At 41.9% G+C, this 24,134-nt stretch overlaps 1 protein-coding gene across 8 annotated transcripts in view; it reads left to right on the top strand.

Annotated features, from left to right (window-relative positions):
- Positions 1 to 24,134, top strand: part of EXOC6B (exocyst complex component 6B) — a 313,712-nt gene that overhangs the window by 50,548 nt on the left and 239,030 nt on the right. For all 8 annotated transcript variants that reach the window (XM_074587160.1, XM_074587157.1, XM_074587165.1 and 5 more), the window contains exons 2-6: positions 4,070 to 4,235; positions 11,112 to 11,159; positions 13,229 to 13,319; positions 13,428 to 13,473; positions 17,896 to 18,100. In XM_074587160.1, the coding sequence (XP_074443261.1) occupies positions 4,070 to 4,235; positions 11,112 to 11,159; positions 13,229 to 13,319; positions 13,428 to 13,473; positions 17,896 to 18,100 (556 nt within the window). The remainder of the gene's footprint in view (positions 1 to 4,069; positions 4,236 to 11,111; positions 11,160 to 13,228; positions 13,320 to 13,427; positions 13,474 to 17,895; positions 18,101 to 24,134) is intronic.

The following is a 24,134-nucleotide window of genomic DNA, read 5'->3' as shown; positions in this document are numbered from 1 at the left end:
TATCTACAGCATGGCTGGAGAGAACATAAGTTGTGTTGGTGCTTCATGGCAGAACCCAAGATGTCCTGCTTCTGAGCATGTTTTAAGGAGATTGGTAGCTGGACTTGTTTCTTTCAGTCTTCTCTTGGGCTGGATTCTCCAAACCTCTGCCCTTTCACCATTTTTTGCTCTTGTGGATGAAGAAGCGATGGAAAATGCAGTAGAGTATCCAGTGCAATGTGGGGGCTGAATACAGGCAGAGTTGAGTGAGGCTCTGGGATGCTGGGGTGAGGATGAAGGTGTGACACGTTCCCCATCAACATGTTGTGCTTCTGCGTGAGCTGCCAGTCACTTTCTGACACTTGGAAAATGGAAAAGGCACCTGAGCATCCGGCTGTGCCACAAGTCCATGTCTACGCCATACCTGTTGTTAATGGTTTGGCTGCTTAGTGTGGGCCAGGTTTGGTTGCCCCTGTTTTGAGCGATAAACTCTGCAATAATGTAAGGCTGCAAATGGAAACTCCTGATGCATTTTCCTGTTATGGCTTTCCTGGAAAGATTTTTCCAGTTGACCTTTTGAGAGAAAAAAAAAAAAGTAGATTTTTTTTTAATGAATGCAGAAATTGTGAAACCTAACAATACAATCCAAGAACTTTTTAAAGTCATCTTAAATGGTTTTGTTTAGTGAGTGTACTTAAAAAATATAAACCAGACAGATCTGTCACTAAGCATAGTCTTCAATTGGAGAATTACAGCCTGCTCTGGAGTTAGAAGATAAGTGCATGCAGGACAGACCACTCTTTCTCAGACTTTTTTAATCAAATGGATTTTTGTGGGGGAGGCTTATTACTAAAGCTATCTGACCAGCAATTTTTTATAGCAAAGGAAAAAAAAAAAGCAGCCTCAAGGATCATTTTCTATAGCATTGTCACAGTGATTTGTTACTTAGAACCAAGAGAGTGAGCAGCCCAAACCAATTCTAATTTTTATTTTTGTTTTCCTTTCTTTATTTTTGCATTATGTGCTGTCGTGGGTATAAATTATTAGTGGGTATAAATATACATGTAAGAGTCTGTTCTTTCTAGAAATCTTTTTGTGCATCACCTTCTAATGTCTTCTGAATTACTAGTCACTTGAGAACAGTTAACTGAAGATCTAGATCAGCCTATAATTAGTGTTTGAACTAGGAGAGATGTTAGTAGGAGCAGAGTGTATGTGCAGAAGAAATGAGGTAGAGCTGGAGAGACCCTGTAGATCCAGAACACGGCAGTGGGTGTCCTGAAGGTTTGGTAGGCAAGAAGTGGAAAATACAACGTCCCAGATGTGGTATTCCTGAAAAGGAAGAAATACATAATGAAGGTGCTCAGTTGAGTGAATCAGGTGAGAACCAGTGTTGGTCTTGAGAAAGCTGTCAATTGCTAGGTAGGTAACAGTGCACAAAGGTCAAGGATATGGGATCACAAGGGTAGTTTTCCAAGAGTAATGCTGTACCTTGGGTACTGGCAAGAGCAGATGTGGAAGGTGGATCTCTACCAGAGTCAAGGAACCAAAGATGATGATGGTAGAGTCTGGGACATGACCTGATTGCAGGGGATAAATTTGTTCTTCTTGCAATCGAACCGAGTCCCTACATGGTTTATTTTGAGCTAAGAGTTACTGCATAGTCACTGTAGTCTGCTTGTATGATGGTGTTCAATACAGAGCAGGAACTTGATATCCCGTAACTTTAGAGTTGACATCCTGCAACTTTGGAATGTGTTGAGATTTGGTCTGGGACTTTGCTTGGCTGTTGTCCATTTCCTTGTGTTAGAGGGAGGATGGAAGTTAATGGTGCTGGTTCTGCATTGGAGGGAGGGTTGTAGGTGAATAGGAGAGCTCAAAAGGGAAGATACAGAGTTTGTTTAAATATAAGTTTAGAGACAACATTTAAGATGCTGTTTTCGTTGCTGCCTGTCACTGTTTTTTTTTTTTTTTGTTTGTTTTTTATGCTAGAGTTTGGCTAAAAAAAAAGTGGTTTAGTCATTGGGCCATTATGTCTTAGGTTAGCCATCTCCAAAGGAAACTTTGGCTAGAGTTTGTAAGTAATTCTGAGACTTCCCCACCCCGCTCCTGCCATTGATAGATGCCTCTGTAAACACCGACAGTATTTTCCTTTGAATGGAAATGCATTTATTTGGCACCCGTAATTATTGGTTGGTGTGTGGGTTGTTTTTTTTTATTATTTTTTTTTAAATTTATACTTGAATGAAAACACAATTTGCCTAATCTTATTTTCTTATTGTATGGGAGTTATCTTTGAGTTAGGTGTTTGTTAGAGCAGGGGTGCCTGGTTGGGTTTCATGAGGGACCCTGCAAAGAGGCTGTGCAGCACTAGATGGCACTCTGTCTCCAACTTTCATGTTTTACCAGCAAAATTCTGCTAAGCTGTGAGGATGCTAGTAGTGGCATTCATATAATTTTAGGAAGTTATATCTCTTTTTCACCTTTAGCACCAACCAGCTTCTAGCTTGAAATAAAGAAGGTGATATGGTCACCTTTGAAGACTTCTACTTTTTGTGACTGTGTTATTTTACATTAAGTTTTAAATAGGCTTATAAATATTTGGCATTTTTGTTTGCCAATGAGAATGATTTACTGAAACTGTTTAATTGAAATTGCCAGGGCAGATTTTAAAGCATGATAATTAAATAGATTTCCTTCATCTTTGTTCCTGTCTTAGTATTTTTTGTATTCTTTGAGACCTTTGTGGATTGCAGAGGTGGGATTCTCCAAAGTGACTTGTGAACACAGATCACACTGGAGGATCACATCAGGCAGAAAGATGTAACTTGTCCAGTTGGATTCATCTACTTCTGGTTCTTTCTGAAGTGTTGCTTGTCCCTGCTGCGATTAGTAAATTTTTTTTTTTTAATTCTTATAGCTTGTTACAGCTTTGTCATTCCCCATCTTTTATCTGTAATTTTTGCATGGAGCCCAGTGTATAATTAATTTAGCCTTTCTTTCTGACACTGTACAAGCTCAGACCCCATAATGCTCACTATGTACTTAGTTTTTTTGGACCGGGAGAGAATTCAGGTTTAGGAATTAGCACTGCTCCTCAAAATACTAAAACTTCACAAAGACAAGTCTGAGGTTGTGATTTCCACACTCTGTAGAAATTATCTATGTTTATTTAAAAAAAACCAAGAAAACAACACCCTAAAAATCCCATATCACTTCAGGGTGTGACACAATCCCTCTCCTAGAGTAACATTTGCTTATTTTGCAGTCATGATCTATTGCTTCTGCACAGTGTCTCTTTCTGCAGATGAGAGAGTCGCCTTCTAGGCTGCTTTACAAAGTGGTTGGAAATAATCATCATTACCAGACAGCGTGCGTGGGTAATGGACAGAACAAAAAGTGTTTTAACGTGGCAGTTCAAGCTTCTCTTCCAAGTTGGGAGGAATTTAAGAAAATATGAAGAATAGACTTTTTTTTTTAACTTCCACCCTTACATTTAACACTAGTATTTTTGTCTGGTTGTACCAAAGATTACTCATTACCTGCAGCTTGCATGGTGTACACTACCCAAACTGATAGGGACGCCTCCATCCAAGATAGTCTTCAGCTGTGTTAACCTTTCAGCAACAGGGCAAACTGTGTTGGCAAAGTTGGGGGTGGGAAGGGAAACGGATTTTGTCAGCTGTAGAAGTGATAGTTTTCCATTGTAGCTTTTACCCTTGAAGGCCAAAGAACATCCAGAAAATTGCCCAAGAGGAGTGCTCAGCATTACAGCATATGATAGCAGATAGAACTCAGACATCTCTGATCACTAAGAGCATGAAGACTTTGAGATCATTCAGTGCTGGGTCGGCTGCATTGCAGTCTCTGAGGGAACATCAAGCTGGTGTTTGACAGGTGGAAAAAGAAGGGCTGGAACAGAAAGATTTTTTCAAACCTGAGTTTGGTGCCTAGTGTATACAAATAAAAAGCAGAACTATCCCTTTATCACAGGAGGGTTTTTTTTAAAGCTCATATTTTGGATATTTCTTGTAAGTAATGACAGTAACAGATATAGGAATCTTGACCAATGTTGACATCATCTTTTTAGGTCTGTCTATGATGGAGAAGAACACGGTCGTTTCATGGAAAAACTAGAAGCACGAATCAGAAACCATGATCGTGAGATTGAGAAAATGTGCAACTTCCATTACCAGGGCTTTGTGGACTCCATCACGGAGCTGCTGAAAGTTAGAGGAGAAGCTCAAAAACTGAAGGTAAGAGGAAGCCGTCTAGACGTGGTCCTGGGCATCTAGTTGTAGGTGTCTCTGCTTGAGCAGGGGGCTTGGACCAGATTACCTCAGGTTGGACCTTCAAACCTCAACAGCTCTGGGATTCTGTGAAACCACGTGAATGTTTCCTTTTCTTCTTTTGTCTAGAGCATCTCTGCTCTAGACAAAAATAAAAAAACTTAAAAAATAAAAAAATATATAAATATATAAAATAACAATATATAAAATAACAATATATAAAAATAAAAAAATTAAAACATATATATCTTCATTCTTCCTGGAGCAACAGGTTAGTCATTTGAAGTTTGACAGTTATTTGGGTAAACTGGAACAGTGTGGTATGTTAAAAGCACTAGAAAGTTTAAAGCTAAGTCTGTTTTGCATTAGGAGACGTGCTTTTCCTGATATACCAATTTCTTAGGCAAAAATAAGCTCTACGGTCAGAAGTACGTCTGCTGTAGCAGCACCTGTCCTAGTGCCTCATCTGGCATTGAATTCTCATTACAGGTAGTGTTGTGTCTGAGACAAATCACCAAAAGGTCTGATGCAGATCTGACTCTACAGTCATGAGGTGTCTGCCCAATGTTGGCAAGTGAAATGTTAATATTTATAAAGCAAATGAACATCAGAGCATTGTCAGGGGTTCAGGAGCTGTAGTGAAAAATAATTACTAATTTCACTAAATATTGAAAGACTGTGTAAACAAACGCACAGCTTGATTCTTTTTCAGTAGCATCTCCAGTTTTAGTTGGCTTAACTATAGAAGGTAAAATGGTTAGAGCTGGGAATGTAGAAAGTAAAACGGTTAGAGCTAGGAATGGTCTTTCCGAATATTGTGGCCTGTGCAAAAAAAAAAAGCTGTGCAGAAAGATGAGAGAAAGGCGGGATTTACCTATTTCTTGAAAAACTGTGTTTAGTAGTATGTGGAAAAAGCCATTAGTAGGATCAGAATGTGGGTAAATGGTGGGAAGGAAACTAGGCAGGTTTCTGTGGAGAAAAAAGACCTAGAGGTTGGAGGTGTTCCTACGTGTAGGAGGCCAGGCAGGCTTGTAGTTGAAGATTGGCTACTGTGCCTTAAAATACAAGTATTGCACAATTTGGAGCGTATTTAAAAAAAAAAAAAAAAAGCACAGCAATAACTTAATTGGTGTCAGAGGTCAGAGAACCTTCCTTATTTTCCTACACAATTTAGAACAGAGATAGGGGAGACTGCTGTGCCATCCCTTGCTGCAGCAGCAAGATGCGACCTTGATTTGAAAACCAAAAGCGACCTCCCAGAACAGTCCCTTAGTGAATTGGTCTGAGTTGTGTGGCACCCAAAAAGGTGTAGACTGTCTCCAGAGACCAGTGCAGCACATCATCTGGCTGAGTGGGGTTGGACCTGTTGAGAAGGACCTTTCTCTGGGGGTCAAGGAGTGTGGGAGACTGTTCAATGGGCATTTAGAAAAGATGAAGTTATAAATAAGGGGGGAAAAAATATATCAGAAAAGCAAGTTTTCTGGAAAAGAAGGAAGAACTCTAGATTTAGTGTGCTGACTACTGCTTTTCATTTATTTATTCATTTGAAGCTACCTCTCCTCTGGCGTTTCCTGGCACGCTTCTAGCTTTACAGAGGGTCTCCATGCTACAAACGGACACATGCTTACAGGAACACCTTCATGTGGGGGTGTCCTGACACCAGAAGCACCCATATTACTACAATGGCATTTTTCATGGCAAGGAGTCATCCAGCAGTTGATTGCAGGATGAGGCCATTGGAAATACCATGAAAGAAGTATTTTTTAGTTTTTTTTTTTTAAGCTATTGTTTCTAGCCAAGAATTCCACATTGTTTGTTTGCAAATGCTTGTTGCTGTTTCCCATTCTACAAACAGCTACTTTGTTGGTGGCGCACTGTGAAGTCCATCTCTGTACCCTCAGGATCTCTCTTGATTTCCATTACTATGTGATCTATAAAACAGCACATGGGAAAAATATACACAGAAACTTATTTGAGAAATACTGAGCCCTCTTTGTAAGGGTTTCCCTGGGGAATCATCCGTGGGTCCAGTGGTGAGAGTGGTTTTGTTCCAGCTATTCATTCTCTATTTGGTCTTGGTCTTTTTCTCAATAGTGCTGGTCTTTGAACATACGTGCAACCAGCAATAAAATAAATGCCCTCCGTCTTGCATCGCTAGTATGTATCTTCACTCGTGTGCTTCTAGCCTTGGGGTATTTTGTATAATATCATGCTTGAAGAAATATCAGCGTTCATTATTTTAATAGTGCACATGGTAAGTATGAGCTTGGATGCATTATCTTCCCCCATTTGTGTGTAACACAGCTGCCCTCTTCCCCCTCTACTGTAATGCTGTATTTTCAGTTTCCCCAAGTCAATTTAAAACCCGATCAGGGCCGTGTGGCTAAACTTTTTGTACTGCTTTTGTGCGCTGTGAAGTGCTAGCACTGAACTGGGAACTTCATCTTCTCAATTAGAAGAGCAGCTCTGCAATAAATTTCTGCACTAGGCAATGTTGTGTTGTTTTCAAGAGATGCTGGGTCACTGATTAATTATCTATGTATGGATAAAAAAGTAAGTTAATTAAGAATCCATGGGATACATTTTAAAAGAGGTGTCTCCTTAATTTGGATGATATTTAAACCATAAGACTTTTTTTAAACCAAAACTTTTTTTGCATTTGCTTATTTTTTTTTAAACTATATAGCTTCACCATGGCAATTCTCTTTACTCTTAATTTTTTATAGGGTTTCCAAGGAAAGTCTTGTTGCTTTAGCTTTTTTTTTGTGTGTGTTGCACATCTTCAACATTTTCGTGTCTTGTACTGCACAAATGTTTTTCCTCATTAGGAAGTGAACAGTGTGGTGTTGAGCTGTTATCAAACCTATGAATGCACAGTACTGTTGGGTCTTGGAAACCATGTACCAGTCGGGCTGTCCCATCTCATAAAGGTTCCAGTGGAAATTAAAAGGTCAAAGATAGATGGTTAGGATAATAGGTCAAAGATAGATCATTAGGATGGTTCAACTTGGAAAACACAACTTGAGGTGCAAAGGGAAAAGGATCACAGAATCCCAGGGCTGCTGGCAACCTCAGGAAGTCACCTAGTCTATCTTTTTTCTCTTAAGCAAGAAGTTCTTCAGCTGTGTCATTCCTAATAATTTTTTATCTAACCTCTTCTAATGTTAGCCCCTCCCCCAGATACTGCTGTCCTTCCTTCTCTAGGAAACTCAGGCTACATAGTTGAAAAGTCTTTTTTAGGTCTACTACTTCTTGACCTGTCAAGCACAAAAGAGAGATTATTCCTTCTTGATTTTGCAGTAGTCTTCTAGAAGTTGGAGGTTGTAGGAGTGCTCTTCTCTGGTCTTGTCCTCTGTATGATGGGTAGCCCCAATCCATCCTACAGGGTCGTGCTTTCTAGGCATCTCACCATTTTTACTTTCCTACTCTGAAGTCCTTCCAATTGGCATGGTTTGGCGTGGGTTTTTTTTGGTGATAAGTGTGGTTTCTAAGCTGAGGAAGGCAATCAGTCACCAGTGAAATGCTGTAGAAGGGTTATTTCAGGTGTGTTATAGGATTTTGTTCATGCATACTCATGTGATGCTTGCCTTCTTGGTAAAAGCATAGCATTGGCTGTTCTTCAGTTTGTACTGTGATCAGTCACTGGGTCCATTTTTGAAGAGCTACTGTTGAATCATTTGTTGTCCTCTTTTATGTGGCTGGTTATCTCTGCCCAAGGTTAGCACTTCACACTTGCCACTATTGAATGGCAATTAATAAAAAGGCTTTTCTCTGAAAAGCCATCTGCAATTCTAATCTCTTCCAACATGTGCCATTCTGCTCTGTACAGTCATAAGATCTGTGAAGTTATGAGTGTGTGTTTGTGGGCGAACATGAATAGGAAGCATTTTTTTTTTTTTATTGCTTACTGCATTCAGGTGAAGGCAGATCTACTAAAACTGAGAAGCTTAGAGTGAAGGGAAGCTCACCTTCACCTGTGTGAAACCAAGCGGGGAATCTCGCTGCCCCGGGATGCAGCAGTGACCTAAAAGTGCAACGATCGTACAGTGGATTCCCACAGGAGTTAGATAAATGGAGGGAGAATGACTGTAGTGGTGGATAATGAACCTGGTCTTTGGGTGCACCCTCCAGATTGGGAAGTTCATAAATTGCCAACTTTAAGGATTGTTTCACAGTCACCCTCCCTTTCTTAAGGAGGGTGAAAATCAGCGGTAGGTGGGTGTTGGACAGAGGGATGGAATCAGCCCTGCTGTGCAGGGTCACAATGGTGTACTTCAGGTCCATTCCCAGGATTCCTCTCCAGTGCCCTTTGCTCCTCTCTCTCATCACTCTGACGCTCTCTAAATTACAGCAGAGTGATGTTTAAAAACCCCCAAACCAAAGCCCTGCTCCATACCACATGTTCCATATATAGATGAATGAACTAACAACTTGAGCATCCCGTAAGCCCCTTGTGTGATCCCATTGTCTCGTTCTTCACATGTGCCCACCTGTTGTCTGTCCCCCCTTGCTGTGCATCTGTCTTAGATTATAAAATCTCTTCGTCTGAAAAGCTTCAATGTGTCTACAGAGAGTCTATATAAATAATCATCTATTTTTTTCAATGTGTGGATGTAGACCTTAAGAACAAAACAAAACACAACCCTCCACCCCCTGAAAACTCGTAGTGTGCAAGGACAGAATATACTCTTACTTTTTGCTTTAGCTGGGATTGATATGTAATTTTAACAGAAGACTAGTACAGCCTTGGCATTATTTTTAGGAGCAGTTTTAAATTACCCTACATGGATTCCTTTTTCCTGGTGGGATTTTCAGGATATAAGCAAATAAAATAATCTTTGGAAGAGATGCTGTGCTCCTGCTCGTAAAATCTCAATACATCATAAAGGAAATGAGCAGTTTTTGCACGGGGCAAGCAGCCAGGAGAGCTGAAGCTACTGCAGAAGGGGGAGCAATATGATGCAGATGCTATAGAGAAATTGCGTGTGAGGAGATCATGGGATGACTCCTCTTCTTACATCACGGTAAGTTTCAAAACCAGCACGGCCAGTGTTAAAATAAAAGGAAGCCTGCGAGGCTGGATGTCTCTGCTCGTTGAAGCAACACCAGCCTCTTGGTGTGAGACCTCTCGTTGAAATTTGGACCAGTCTGGGAAATCATTGTTGCCCAGTATCTTTCAATAGTCTGCAGGAAACAAATTGGATCCTGAATCAATTTTGCATATATTAATACAGAACTCCCCTCCTATGTGAACTGGGAGCCTCACGGTGTGTTCAAAAAGGAGAAAGATGGCTGCTACCTTCTGAAGCCACTATGAAGCTTGTCCTGCTTTGCTCTGTTATTGCTGCTGCTCTGTGCACCATCCACATTCTGTTGGATAATTGGAAAACATCAATGAGTGATGTTCCTTAAGTAGTGATAAATTCATTAAAAATTCAGCTTGTTTCTGCAATTGTTGAAAAGCGTCAGGAAACAAAGATCTTAAGTTGGTTTGTGTGATCTTAGGCTCCTGAATATACTTTGAGAGCTCCGTGTCACAACTCATGCTTTTGTCCAAGCTCTGTTACTGATTTTGCCTGTAGAATGAACAGAACTCCTGAAAACACACAGGAATTAGTTCATAAAATTTGATGATGCCGGCTGAAGTCCAGAAGCAGCTTCCACAGTATAGTAAGACTGTAAAACTAGAAACCTCTGAGACATCTTACAGAGATGAAGCTGGAAATGAATATTTACAACTTTAGTAGCTGTGAAAAGAGTATTCTATGGGAAAATAAAAATAATTTTATGGCATGTTAGTCTCAGACTGACATGAAGCACCTGAACTCTGAGCAGTCCTTCTCTGATGGTATTTACCTTTATAATTGGCTGCTTTTGCTAAAGACCTGAAGCTGGGCATGTTTACTTGAAACTTTGCGTAATTTTCTTCAGCTATCCCAGCTGGTCTGTAGAAGATGGTATCTGTATTTATAAGCCTTGTCCTGTCTGAACTTGAATGAGTATACAGGAGAATTCCCAAGGTCGTCTTTCTACTTGTTGTCTAAATAATGTGTAAGCTGCTTATTTTCTATCCTGACGAGTCTAAAATTTAGCTTTGTTCTCATGTGTGTTTTTACTGAGTTGAACTAAAGCCTAGAGCCGTAAAGGGCTGAGATCTTGCTATCCAGGGAACTGCCAAGTTTGCAAAGTTGGAAATTTTTGAACTGTGAGCCCCAGGTTGATAGGATAATACAGAAAGATGGTTTAGTAAAGAAAATACATGCCTTTTTTATACCAGCTAGGAGGAGAATGGTATGGGGAGTGGGAGATGCATCTGAAGATCTAAAAGAAAATATTTGAACCTTATAGGTAAAGCCCACATTGAAGACTTCTTTTCTTGCTGTGATATTAATGAGTTAAAACCTAATTGTAATCTATTTTGTGTTGGGGATGGAATGTTTAATTCCATGAGGCTTATGTCCTACCTCTACCACTCACATAAAATAGCTTTAAGATGAGAATGCATGTGAGCATCTACTACAAAATTTGATCCATTATAACTGTAGCTTTTTGAGGCTGCCATGCAACAGTATTAAATCCTGCTGCCTTTTACTTTTCTCTAGTAACAGGGGAAGAAAATCCTTTTGTGGCATCCTTGGTATTTGCTGTGTGGCTGTTGGTGGGCGTCCTGTGTGCCAGAATGGCAATGGCTATTAAATCAGCTAATAAACTGTTTTATGCCATGCAAGAGAAGGTTGTGTGAAAAGTGATGGTGTTTATGTATGATTTCTTTTTTTTGTGAAAAACGTTGTCCTGATTTACATGTAGACATGCTTTGTCTTTTTTTCCCCAATGTCCCTGCAGAATCAAGTGACGGACACCAACAGAAAGCTGCAGAATGAAGGAAAGGAAGTAAGTGCCACATTCATTCATTATTTTTTTTTTTTGCTTTTCCATTATTAGACTGTGCTAGCTAGTGGCAAATTACATGGAGCATCAATAACTGTCCAGCATTAACTAATAGCATACATGTTATTGGTATCAAAGCGTGTATTGATTCTTTTTCCTGTATTTTGCTTTTCTTCATGAAAGATGAGTTGTGCGAGAGTGTTGGGAAGTGATTTTTCTTTTTTACTGCTTGTGGATTGAAAGCTAGTGGAAGGCAAAGCCTGGGAAGCAGGAGGGACTTGAAGCAACAATAATCAGGTTGTGGGCTTGCTCCTGCAGTCCTGAGTGGTGTGAATGGGATAGTTCATAACAGTACTGCATCCAAAGCAGTGTGTCCAGCAGGTTGAGGGAGGTGATTCTGCCCCTCTGCTCTGCACTGAGACCCCACCTGGAGTACTGCATCCAGCTCTGGAGCCCTCAGTACAGGAAAGATGTGGACCTGTTGGAGCCTGTTGAGAGGAGGCCATGAAGATGGTCAGAGAGTTGGAACCACCTCTGTTATGAGGAAAGACTGGTAGAGTTGGGGTTGTTCAGCCTGGAGAAGAAAAGGCTCTGGGGAGACCTTGTTGCAGCCTTTCAGTGCTTAAAGGGGGCTTGTAAGACAGATGGAGAGAGACTTCTTGTTAGGGCCTGCAGTGACAGGACAAAGAGCAATGGTTTTAAATTGAAAGAGGGTAGGTTTAGACTAGACATAAGGAAGATATTTTTTTATTGTGGGGGTGGTCTAGTGGAAAGCGTCCCTGCCCATGGCAGGCTGGTTGAACTAGATGATCTTTGACAATCCCTTCTAACCCAAACCATTCTATGATTCTATGAATATGAGCTGGAGTCTGGCTCCCACCTCACAGTGCAGTACAGCAGCAATTAAAGTCAGGATGGTTTTTGAGCTGCATGGGTAGAGGCATCAAGGCATGGAGAAAAGGAAGTGATTGAGCATGTCTTGTATGTGATGTGCCTCTAACCACATTCATTCTTCTGTCCCTTCATCATAAGGGAGCATTAACAGACTGGGAGAACTTCAGAGATGAGTATGTGTGAAGGCACTGGTGTTTGTTTTTCAAGTGCCTAAGATGAAGATGTATGAGAACTCCCAGGATCAGTCCTCCTCACATTGCTTTGCCCATATTCCATATAAATCTATTCTTTGCAGCGTTTCTATTTTCCTTTTTACTGCCCTCCCAGACTTCATTTTGCTGAAAGTACATGCAGGCATTGCTATTTCAGTCAGCTGCACTCTGTTTGAAAAACAAAGAAGAAAAATCTGCATGTTGGACTGCATCAGACCAATTATTCTAATAAAGATTAAAGATAAAAATGCCCTTTGGGGAGGAGGTGATGCAGCTTCCCTCCTGAATCAAATAAACATACCTCTGTGTTCTCCTGAACAGAGGATTCACCTCCAAGAGTAGAATAGTCTGGGATTTCAAAAGGACTTTGCAAACTCAGTGTGGCACTGTGGAGATAAGCTGGTACTCTAGAGGACAAATCCATGACCTGGCCTTTTGGAAAAAAAGAAACCAAAGAGTTTTCTTTAATATGCGATGACCGATCTTTGTTTTGCCCTTGTGCAGATGCACAGGTTTTTCTGCTGGAGACTGGGCATTTAAAAATCCTTGTTAGTTTGTGATGGTAAGAATCCCCCTGGGAGCAAGCGGCCACATCCTGTCTTTGAGAAGAACTAGAAAAGAGTAGCTTGGAGAGGGAGTAGGGAAGAGATGAATAAAATGGGAAGGGGAAATAATTTTTGGAATTCACAGGACGTGCTACAAGGCTGGTATTTTGATGGCTTTGGTTTTGCTGCTTGCTTATTTGAAATAGGCTAGGGAATGCTTCTGTTACTCGATTAAACAACCTGAAGCTGCCTGTCCTCCCTACTTCAGCAATGCTCTTCAGTGCTCGGTGAGCTCTCTGGTTATCAGAGTAGGCTTTGTTGCCAGCCTACTGTTTGGATGGTCATGACAAGTGTAAAGCAGTTTATATCCTCTCTGCTCTGTTTACTGTTCTTAGTGAAACTTTTTTTTTCCTTTCCAAAGTTGATAATAGCAATGGAAGAGCTGAAGCAATGCCGATTACAACAGAGAAATATTTCAGCGACGGTTGATAAGCTAACACTGTGTCTTCCTGGTGAGGAATCTGAAATTGCTCTTTATTTGTATAGCTGTTTATTTTAATTAGCATCTCTTTGCTTTGTGCTTGTGTCTCAATGCTTTTGTTTTTTCCTTCTCTTTCTAGTCCTGGAGATGTACAGCAAACTACGAGAGCAAATGAAATCTAAAAGGTAAATTTTGCATAGATTGATGTTTATATTGGAAGAGTTGAAAAGCACCCTTTTGGTGCCAGATAAATTAAAGAGGTTCTCAAAACTTGAGACTTCAAAATCAGCCTTTCCAAGTTAATTTATCTGATTTCTGGCTGGTATCTTCACAGTCCTGCTCAGCCTCCTGCAGTGCAGCCTGGAACCAGGATTGCAGCAGGCTCTTAATTTTGTTTTGTGTTAGGCTTTTTAATTTAGGAGTATGTTCACTTTTTTTTCCATGGAAGCTCACTGTTACGATGTATGCAATCAATGCATGACTTGGTACTTATGTGTTATTAACTACGTTTCATTCTATGAATATCATAATATAAAAACTGATATAATTTGGTGAGGAGGCATACGGCTTATTTTGCGGTGGAAATAATTGTTAGTGAGCTGAGCTACAAGGACTTTGTCTCAGAAATCATGAGCTGTAAATCTAGGATTTTTCCCACCCTGCATCTGTTGTGATGCTGAAGGATTAAACCACCATGGTCCGGGACATCTGCATGGCTGGGATCCTGGGGGACAGTTTGTTTAAGCAGCATGGGACTTTGGAGGCACATTGTAGCCTTGGGGGTGGCAAATTGGGCAAAGAGCAGCTGCAGGAAGGAGGTCAGCTGAAAACATGGCAGTCTCCAGCTGAATGCCATGCAGGGAGCCCAATCAGATCCGATGCCTGTTTTGTGCCTGCCATCCATCATAGAAACAATACAGAAGAAACCAGATGTTTTGAACAAGGCGATAACTAATTGGATGGGCGTATTTTTACACTTACTCTCCTGCCTCTGCTCATCTCTGTGGTCCTTGGACACAAGAGCCTTGGGTAAATAGATAAATGTTACTCCTGAAAGTTGGGCTGGCCGGAGGAGTTATAAAGAGTTTATTTAGCTGTTCACAAAGCTTGCTCCCTCTTTCTCAGGATGGCTCAGTACAGAATAGGGCAGTGTATAGTTTGTCCAACTGTTTTTAGTCTGTTTATAGGAACAGCAAGGGGCTTATCCGTTGACAGATGTGGGGCAGGGAGCTGGAGCTGATCAATGCTGTGAACTTTTGAAGGGAATCCACATGCCGCTTGATTCCCTTGCTCTGGATAGTGTTTCCAGGGTCTGCTTCTAAGAATTGCATCTTCTTTTCCGTCCCCCCCGCCCCGTGGATTGGTTCATTTTGAAACAAACAGAAGTTGAAAGCCACATTTAAGGAAAATCTGAACACTTAAGGGTGTTCTTTTTTTTTGTTCCTTCTTTCTTTGTCTGGATTTGATGGCTTCATTCACCAAACGCAACACAAGATATTTAATATTTTTATGTCCGCACCCGGTCTCACTTATGTATCATTTCATGATAGCCATCAAGGGGGTTTGTTACTAGCAGGAGTCTTGGGTTTTGGGTACACAGTCTTAGAGTTACAGGTTTTGCATTCAGGGTGAATAAACGCAACTCCCCCAAGGTAGGCAAAGGAGTTATGTGCTGTTTGCTGTGTGATGTTTATAAACCGAATGCAGGCATTTATCAAATGCAGAAATTGTGGCCATTAACTGGAGCTGCAGATGGCGACTGAGGCATGGTCGGAACCCAGAGGAGTGAGTGCAACCAGCAGAGAGAAGAGATGGAGAGAAACGTTTTGTCTGCTGTTGTCTAGAATTTAAGGAAAGGACAGAAAGAGCTTTTTTTCCAACAGCTGGGACATATGTGGCTACTTGTTGGAAAGTGATGAGAAGGTGCCCCCTGCTTTCTGCAGGACTCTGGATGGATGAGTCTTTTTTTACCCCTGGGTCACTTGTCATACCATACAGTCTCCAAGCAGTAAGAAATGAGAACGCTTCATACTGCTTGTAGCCTCTGTAGAGCTGTACCCACCTAAGCAGGGCATGTGTATTTCTAAAGAAGGAAAAAAAAAAAAAAGGCAAAAAAAAAAAAGCAGCCATCTCTGACTCTGCTTTATTGAAGTGCTACTTCCCCCTCTTGGCAGGTGCTCCCATTTTACTGGTTCAGTGGTCCTGGGGGTACAGAGCTGGGCAAGGACACAGCCCTTCTGGGTGGCTGATAACAGGCATTAACATAAGGGATGCAATCTGCATTGAGGCAGCAGTACTTCAGCCACAAGAATTGCTCACCTCTGCACATCTCATGCAAGAACAGCGTTAAGCTTTCCTCTGCCCCCATGTGTATTTGACAGGCAACTGGGGACCCATTGATGACTGCACGCTATCCCCCCCAGCCACCTTTTCACTGCTTCTAGTTCAACAAACAATGCCCTGAAATATAACAAACCCCCCAATGTGTGTTTATTCCTCTGGTTTAATTTCTGGCTTTCTGTGCCCTCTTAAGTTTCTCTCCAGAGAGGCTTGCATTTTATTGCAAATAGTTTTTCATACCTCACTGTAGTGTAAACACCGGCTGGGTTATATGGTTAATCCTTTTGACTTCTGGTGTTGGGAACAGGACAGGCCACTTCTGGTTAAAATAACTCCACTGTCGACCTGCCTGGATTTCAGGCAAGAATTATTCTGAATTGGGGATGTGAGTGACAGGTCTCTCTTCAGTGCTGCTAATGCGTTTCTTATGACTAAACACTTTTTCTGCCCCCAAAATTCAAGGTGTAAGTGGCAGGTGCTTGTGGGTAGGATTAACCATGGGTATAGTCAGCTGAAGTTGCCTTAATTCACCCTGGAGGTGACTGACCTGGTGTTAGTCTCAAATATGTTTTTATAGACCCTGCTAATGCTTCCTAGGTGGTTGCCTGATATTGTTATTTTTTTAACCTTTCACCAGATCTGTGGTCACACCAGGAGGACAATAGTCTCGCATTTTACACTGCCATTCAGGAGGGCCTCTGAATTCCAGTGAACAGGCAAATCCTACAGTCTCCCACTTCCCAAAGGGAAAAGAGGGAAGGTGTTTGAGAAAAATGATTTGCTTAGAATAGTTTCCCGTTTAGCATCTTTTGTCAGGCTATGAAGGTTGCTTTTATGCAGAAAGGTAGGATAATATTTACGGTACCTTTCCTAAGGCCATTGGGCATGACCAAAATATAAAGGCATGCATTGTGCACAGGGGAAGAAACATTGGGGTTCTTACAACCAAAGGCCTGATCTTAACTTATTTCCCCACTCTAAAAAGAATATACCTTATAAATTTATTTTTAACATTGCTAAGGTCATATATCCCAGTTGCACAACAGTAATTGCTGGAGAGGCAGGGGCTTTATAGAAAATACATCTGTTGAACCTCTAATCTGGGGTTTGTATCCAGATTATTTTCACCGCTATCTAAATAAAAAGTACTCTGAGTGGAAAGTGTTTTTAATGATGCTTAGCAGTTTTTGAACAGCTGGGAGGAAGGTGGGGTCTGAATACATAGGAAAGAAGTTGGAGAGCTCTTATGTCCAAGATCCTTACAGCAGAATAATAACTATCTGTGCTAGTAGCAAATACTAGGTATTAACATGTGTTAGGCACTAGTTTATTGGTCTATGGTGTATTCCTGTCTTCATGCTCCTGTTTTATGGCACCTCACTGTTTGGGATTGCTGAATCAAGAAGCCTGAAGGAGAGGAGTCTGCTGTAGCCCCATGCCCTGGGTCCAAGCAGGAGCAAGGCTAAGTGTGTGCTCCCCAGCATGCACGCGTGCAGCATGCACGCCTGTATACGCACAGGGCCGTCTGTGTGTATCAATAGGCAGAAACACTCCGCACACACAAACACCAACAGCATCGTACTATCCCCTCTCCAGCTGGTCAGGATGAAGGTGATGTGCACACACACACGCACCCAGAACAGGGAGTCCTGCACCCAGGAAAAGAGTTAGAGATGCAAATCCCCAAATGCTGTATCCCATAATGTGCCCCATACCTGTCAGAGGTGCCTTGGTATGTGAGGTGCTCCAGAGACCCGCTCGCCTTGATGCGTGTCACCCCTTCCACAGGTCTGATGGCTCTCCTGGGAAGACCAGTGCAGGGTCTTTCTGGTGTTCTCCCATGACCCATCGTGCTTCTGTGCTCCTCTGTGTGCGTGGGGCCAAGCTTTTTCTCACATAACCTAACAATACTCTGCGTGGTTGCCAACTTTTTCTTCACTCTGTGTTATGGTGCCCCAAATAGCTTCACTGTGGGTGAGAGCTGCTCCTGGTCTCAGCTGATGCTGGTCACTTATCACCCAGCTGGTCCTTGTCTGCACATAGAAGTTCTTGAGTAAGGAGCTGCTACTCTTCAAGTTCCTCTGCCTCTCTGTTTCAAAAGGAAAATGATGCAGTTATGGTGACCTGGATGCTAAGGTCTATGTTCCTTTGAAGAGTTGAGATTCTTAGATACATTGAATTATTTGCAGTTAATGCACATTTTAGAGAGGAAATGGGGTGGAAATAGCTGTTCTTCTTTCTGCATCTGCCATGCTTGCTTTCCCCAGGCACTACCCTGCGCTGAAGACCCTTGAGCACCTTGAGCACACATACCTGCCCCAAGTGAGCCACTACCGCTTCTGCAAGATCATGGTAGATAATATTCCAAAGCTGCGTGAAGAGATCAAAGAAGTTTCCATGTCAGACCTCAAGGATTTCCTAGAGAGTATCCGTAAGCACTCTGACAAGATTGGAGAGACGGCAATGAAACAGGTAGGACTTTGTGTACACATGTGGGAGGCTTTTTGGGAAGAGACGGGTGATTCACAGTCGTGTTAAACAAAGTTTTATTTTTCCAATCCCGAGGCAGTAAACTTAAGTTTTAAGTATTGAAGTAATTTTGTTACTAGGTGAAGCAATGATTCTTCATTCTGTGATTGCTACTAGAGTTTATCGTCTGTGTTTTTTTTTTTTTTAATACTGTTGAAAGGTGATGGACCATTTTTGTTGTCATCCTCTCCTGCCTTTATTTTGCTGTAGGCTCTTGGTAGCCCAGAGCCTGGGAGGTGCAGTCGGGGTGTGTGACTCATGTTTTCTGCTTAGCAGGAAAGGGGCATTTGTGCCGCTGTGCCTGGCGGCAACTGGAAGGCCTAGAGACATCAGTATTGATTTTCCAGGTTTGGGGTAAAGCAATAGAAGTTCACGCTGACGGCAACTTAATTTCTTTTGCATCTTGAAATGATTTGCAAATACTGGGTAAATGTCCATTGTGGCTTGCTTGCATTTGCCTAGCAGCTGATGTCTGTAAAAGATGAACCTGATTAACTGAACATCCCCATGTGTGTGTTAAAATGGAATGGCCTTTTCCCACTCTTCTTTAATATTCTAGATTTGAATTTCAATACAGTTTTTCCTATCATAGCCAGGGAGTGTTGCTCACAGTGGCCCTTAAAAAGAATGTTGCTACTTTGATGAAATTCAAATCCACTAGTAATGAAATACTATCTTTCATGAGCAGTAAACTACTTCCTCTGATAGTGATTGATGGATTGGACGTGTTGATTTATGGGAAGGGCTCTTGCTATAATTTTTCACATGATAAAACTATGCTGTTATGTTTATGGTTAGAGATACAGGCAAGTTCAATTTTCTGTCATATAAACGCTATCCTTTTTGTAAAATGGTCTAGCTTGAGGATTTCTATCAATTGATTTAATTTACAGTATATCCATCGCCTTACTGTGTTTTCAACTTCTTTCTAGTATTTTTGGAAAACAAACCAAGCCTTACTTTGTGTAATAGAGCTATGGAGAAATGTCATTCTGCACCTGAGGGTTTAGCAGACTTTTTTGTTAGTTGTTGCATTGAATCAAACTAGTCTTTCTGAATCTGCAGAAAGACGCTGTGACTCAGACATCCTGTCATGGAGCCAAATGTGCATGGTGGTGATGTCTGGGAAGGCTACAGGTGTTGTTACGCTGAATTTACCTGATAGAGTGATTTCTAAAACAGTAATTGTTTACAAAAAAATACTCTGTTTATTATGGCAGCCAAACTTTTTAAATTCTTCCTTGGTTCCTGTGGCTCTATGGCTGGAAAGGAATAGGAGTTTCATTTGTCTTTTGGTGCCCAATTAATGCAGCGAATATGCTGCTTTAAGTAAATAAATAACTTCTTTATATCCTATTAAGGATATTTACCAATTATAGAGACATAAGAGGATGTAGATGTTACATCCTCTTCTTGTATTTTCCAGTTTTGTTGTCATGATGCTGTATTTAAACCTCTTGGCACCATGGCCGATTGCTTGGATGGGTGGAGAGATGTGCACGTTCACCTGTGTTTCTGTGGCTGCTTAGGCAGACCAATTTTGAAATTCCCCATCATTTCAAATAGTTTCCTTTGCTATCTTTTGACTAGAGATATCTTTGTAGTTTTGCGTTTTCAGTACCTTTCAAATCCATGATGAACTTCTTCCTATTCTCATGTCCTTCCCTCCTGAACCTTCTGCTCCTGGGGAAAGGTTGTGCCCTGCCTGGAGCTCTGTTAATTCTCCATCTCTTGCTCTAAAGAAATTTTGCTTTTTACAGCAAAGTTAAAAACTCTGCGCTAGCCCATACTGGCATCTGTTTTTCTGCTATGGGCACTCTCGAGGTGTTTTGCTCACCACTTCTGACCCTTCTGCCTCTTTGCAATATTTGCCCCCTGCATAATCAGGAGAGTCACTGGGGGGTTGGTAGGGACTGGCTGCTCCTGCCCTACCCAAATACAAGAATTGGGGCCCAGTGAATTAAACCAGCAGGGGCCATGCTTAAAATAAGGCAGTGGGGAAACTTCATCCTGTGCGTGATAGACCTGTGGAGGTCCTCATGCACAATTTTCCTGTTCTTCAAGGGTAAACTGGCCAAGTACTTTTACCGGGCTCCCTGTAGGTTGCTAACTGAACAGGCTGTTTTGGGCTCAAGCAGTACTTGATCTGACAAGAGTGAGAAGCTGGGAGAAGACCTGGGGGAAAGAACTATATTTACTCACCCTGTTCTCATCCACCTTGGTGGAGTTTGGGGTTTAGTTTTGCAATACTGGATTATCCAAGCTCCTGCTGTGAGCTAGCAAGCAGCCACGCATCTGAACGAAACCTCTAACGAGTGTTTTCTTTCTTCCCACAACTTTTTCTTTGTTAGACTTTTTCTCTACTCTTCACCTTTTGTTCCCTCAGTGTTTATTTCAACCGTTAATGTTGTGAGGTTCTCTTAAATTCACTGTTTGTTCTTCAGCTCCAGATAGCCTCTAAGCCAGTGCTACAGTCCCTTCTTTGACCTGAGCCAAGCACTCTGTTCTTTCTCCTTTCAGTATTTTTCTACCTTACACACTTGCAGAAGTTCTTCATTATTCACCGCCTTCTACTCAGTTCCAGCCATTTTGGACCTTAAGGATTTCTAAATTGAGGTCTGGGTGGTTGTAAATTTTTCTTTTGCCTGTTGATGCTGCTGGCATCTCTTACGGGTGCATCAGAACTTCAGCGTTTCAGTGTATCCAACAGAAAAAAATGGAAGCTTTTTCCTTCCACGTAGATGCTGATTGGGCTGTTGCCAAGGGAGTGTCAAAACAAGATGCACCAAGAGGGTAATATTTAGATGTTTTTAGTTTGCCTACAGATGATACAGTGAAGTATACATCTTAGTCCCCCACAAATCCCAGTCTTCTGCTGTTTTATGAGAGCAAGGAGCAGACTCCAGAAGGGATTTCCTTCACCCTTTGTGGGAACAGAAGGTTGGAGTCGGTGGGTTGCTAGCAGTAAAGGTGTATTGCTCCTGCACAGAGGCTCGGGAAGGAAGATCAACTCACCACATCCAGTTGCAAAAGCATAGTTGGAAGTGATGCTGTCATTCGAGCAATGTGTTAGGTTTATTTCTGCAAAAAGTATCATGGGCTGCTTCACCAATGAGAAGTGATGAGGGGCTGAAGCTTTCGGAGCCTTCCATTGTGTGGGGTCACCTCACATTGTTTTGCCAAAAGTGAAGGGCAGGGTTTCCACTGCCAGAATTACCAGTATCACTTCTTGCATTGCTGGGTCTTTTTTCCTTGGTCTGTTGGCTGTGATTGATAGCCGCTCTGGAGTGGAGCGGAGCTGGCAGGAGGCCTGGGAGAGTTGGGGAACTGCGATTGGCAGCTAAATACATTCGGTTTAAATTAGCATCATATAAATTCTTTTAAAATTGTTTGATTTCACCAGCGGGAATGGAAGAGGGCTTGATACAATGGGGAAAGGAAATCATGTTTTTGTAACATTACAAATCTGAGGCTGATGATGACAAGAGCTGAAAATTTCATTTTGTGATAATCAGAAGGATCTGTCTTGGAGCGCTCAGAGCCATTGCTGCGTTTCTGGCTGGCAGTCAAGGATGCGGGGAGCTTGCCGGCCCCTGTCTTGGAGAGGAAGCCCCTGGTGTGGTGAAGTCAAGTGAGACGTTCCTGGGGTCAGCCAGACACGGGAACTGGAGGGATCTCGCAGAACGCGGAGACACCTTATAGTTTTACTGTACAAGTGATGAGCTCTCATTGCCTCCTTTCCTTGTGTTGTTTTTTTTTTTTTAAATCTGAATTTTATTACCTATGGTTCTGGGGGAATTTGCTGCGTTCCAAATATTGTTCTTAATTACACGGCGCTCGAGCAGATGAAAGTAGCTCTGTGCATTTGAACTCCTTTTGGACTTTGGCCTTGTGAACCTGCGTGTGTGTTTTGTTTTTGTTGGTGTTTTTTTTTAAAGATCTGAGTTCTGGGCTTGCCAGGAATGAATTACATCTTATTAACACTTGCTGATATCCGGTGTGTGGTTTTGTTATCTAGCTTAATGTCTGAAATATGCACAGCCTGTGGAGGAGGTCACTTAGGATGCTGCTGTGTGTAAAACGTCCAGGGTAAGCGCAGTGAATGCTGCTACGCCGGGGGCCAAGAATAACCCATCCAAAAGCCATTATCGGATCAAGTTTGTCAGGACGGCCAAAATGTTCAGCATGTCTTACACATAGATGGAGGCAAACCAGCATTTTTTTTTTTTTTTAGCATCACTTGGATGCACTATCAAAGCTGCTGTTTAATAGGTGGTGATCTAGTATGTGTTTGAATGGGTTGGTATTTTGGCTATGCTTTTTTTAAGGTGATGTCTGCTCTTCTTACCAACAGATACTGGTGTCTGTGTCATTTCTGAGCAGTATAATGTGAGGTTTGTGTAAGTTTATTTTCCTGCAGTGGCAGGAAATACCATCTTGGTGATGTGAGCATATACATACACTTAAAAAATAAGGCAAAAATGAGGCAAAAAAGACAACGATGTGCACAACTAAAATGTTGAGCTGGTTTTGGTAGGAATGCACTTCTGACCATCAGCTGGAGAAGATGAAGCACTTCAGAGCCTGGATTAACAGCAGCTCCATAGAAAAACAAATGTGTCTGAAATTGGTGATTCAGATCTAGAGTTTGGATGACTTCCCTTGCTTCACATGCAATCCCTGCAGGTCAGAGCTGGCAGAGAATGACTCATGTACAGCGGTCAGAGTTTAGCATCTTGTGCAGCCCCTTTCCTGTTTCATGTGGCCTCTTGTGCCTGCAAATAGTTTGGACAAAGATGCCTAAATAATACATGGATATGTACAGCTGCCACTATACTGATATGCTTTTCCTCTGTTATAAAAATGTTCAGTAGCACAGGATCAAAATGCAGCTGGCCTTGGAAAGAAAAAAAATGTTGTGGATGAGAAGTGGAGGAGGAGATTTATTTTCTTTTCCCCCAATTACTTGGACTGGAGATGACAGCCGCTAATAAGCGTTCCCTGTGACTGCTGGGATGCTGTGCTGCATGATTACCGGGCCATGCTAAGGCTGTTGAGCACCCAGCTGTGTGCTTCAATATTTTAGGTATGTGTGGATTTAAATTTAATTCTGACCTTGAGTTGCCTGGATTTATGATGATTGGTTTGGGGATGCAAGTTTCTTTGCGTAGTTTGCTCTGTGCTACTGGTTGGTTTGTTCTTACAACTGTAACCAAATCTCAATGTGCATTTTTACTAGGAATACAGAAAAGTAGCTATGTGTTGGTGATGAGTCCTGAGTGTCTGTTGGTGGCTTTTTTTTTTTTGATTTTAAAGTAATTTTGATTACATTGGTATTGTAATAAAAATGCTACAGTGTAATTTTTTTAAAGACTGAATTGAAAGCTTTTATTTTTTTAAAAAAAAGCTGGCTCCTGTGCAAGCTGCTCTGCCTGCTTCTCTGCATGGCCATGGAAAAAGCTGGGTGCACTCCGCTTGTTGGCATGTGGAGTCTGTTTCCTTGGCTCACTGCAAGCGCGGTTTTAAGCACTTCCCTTGGTTTTTGGATCTCAGGATGGTGTTTTGCAACAGCAACTATCCTGCCCAGCAGTGCTTGCTTCGTACCTCTGACCCTCTCTGTGAAGTTTATCCTGTTGACCTCTTTCAAGATTTCTCCAAAAAGATTTTCGTAGTGTTGGGATTACGTAGGCAATGGAGAGTTAGAGGGTCTGTGATTCCTGCCTGTGGAGGACGGCAGGGGGATACAGCGCAGCTTCAGGCTGATGGCGTGTGCCCCAGAAGCACGTGAGAAATGTGGGGATGTGTTAGGGAGGTTGCAGAATCGAGGTGGGCGAAGAGGGGGGAATGGGTGGTATGGAAAGCAGCAGAGAGCTCGGCCTGCAAAGGTTGCACATCATGGCAAACACACCTCAACTGTGCAATGTTGCTTTACTGGTGATGCCCATCCAGAAATGCAAGATGAGGCCAGTTCATGTGC

The sequence above is a fragment of the Larus michahellis genome, chromosome 5 (genome assembly GCF_964199755.1).
Source record: "Larus michahellis chromosome 5, bLarMic1.1, whole genome shotgun sequence".
In the NCBI taxonomy this organism is placed as follows: domain Eukaryota; kingdom Metazoa; phylum Chordata; class Aves; order Charadriiformes; family Laridae; genus Larus; species Larus michahellis.
The sequence above is the reverse complement of the archived record's forward strand: the minus strand, read 5'-3'. Positions and strand labels throughout refer to the sequence as shown.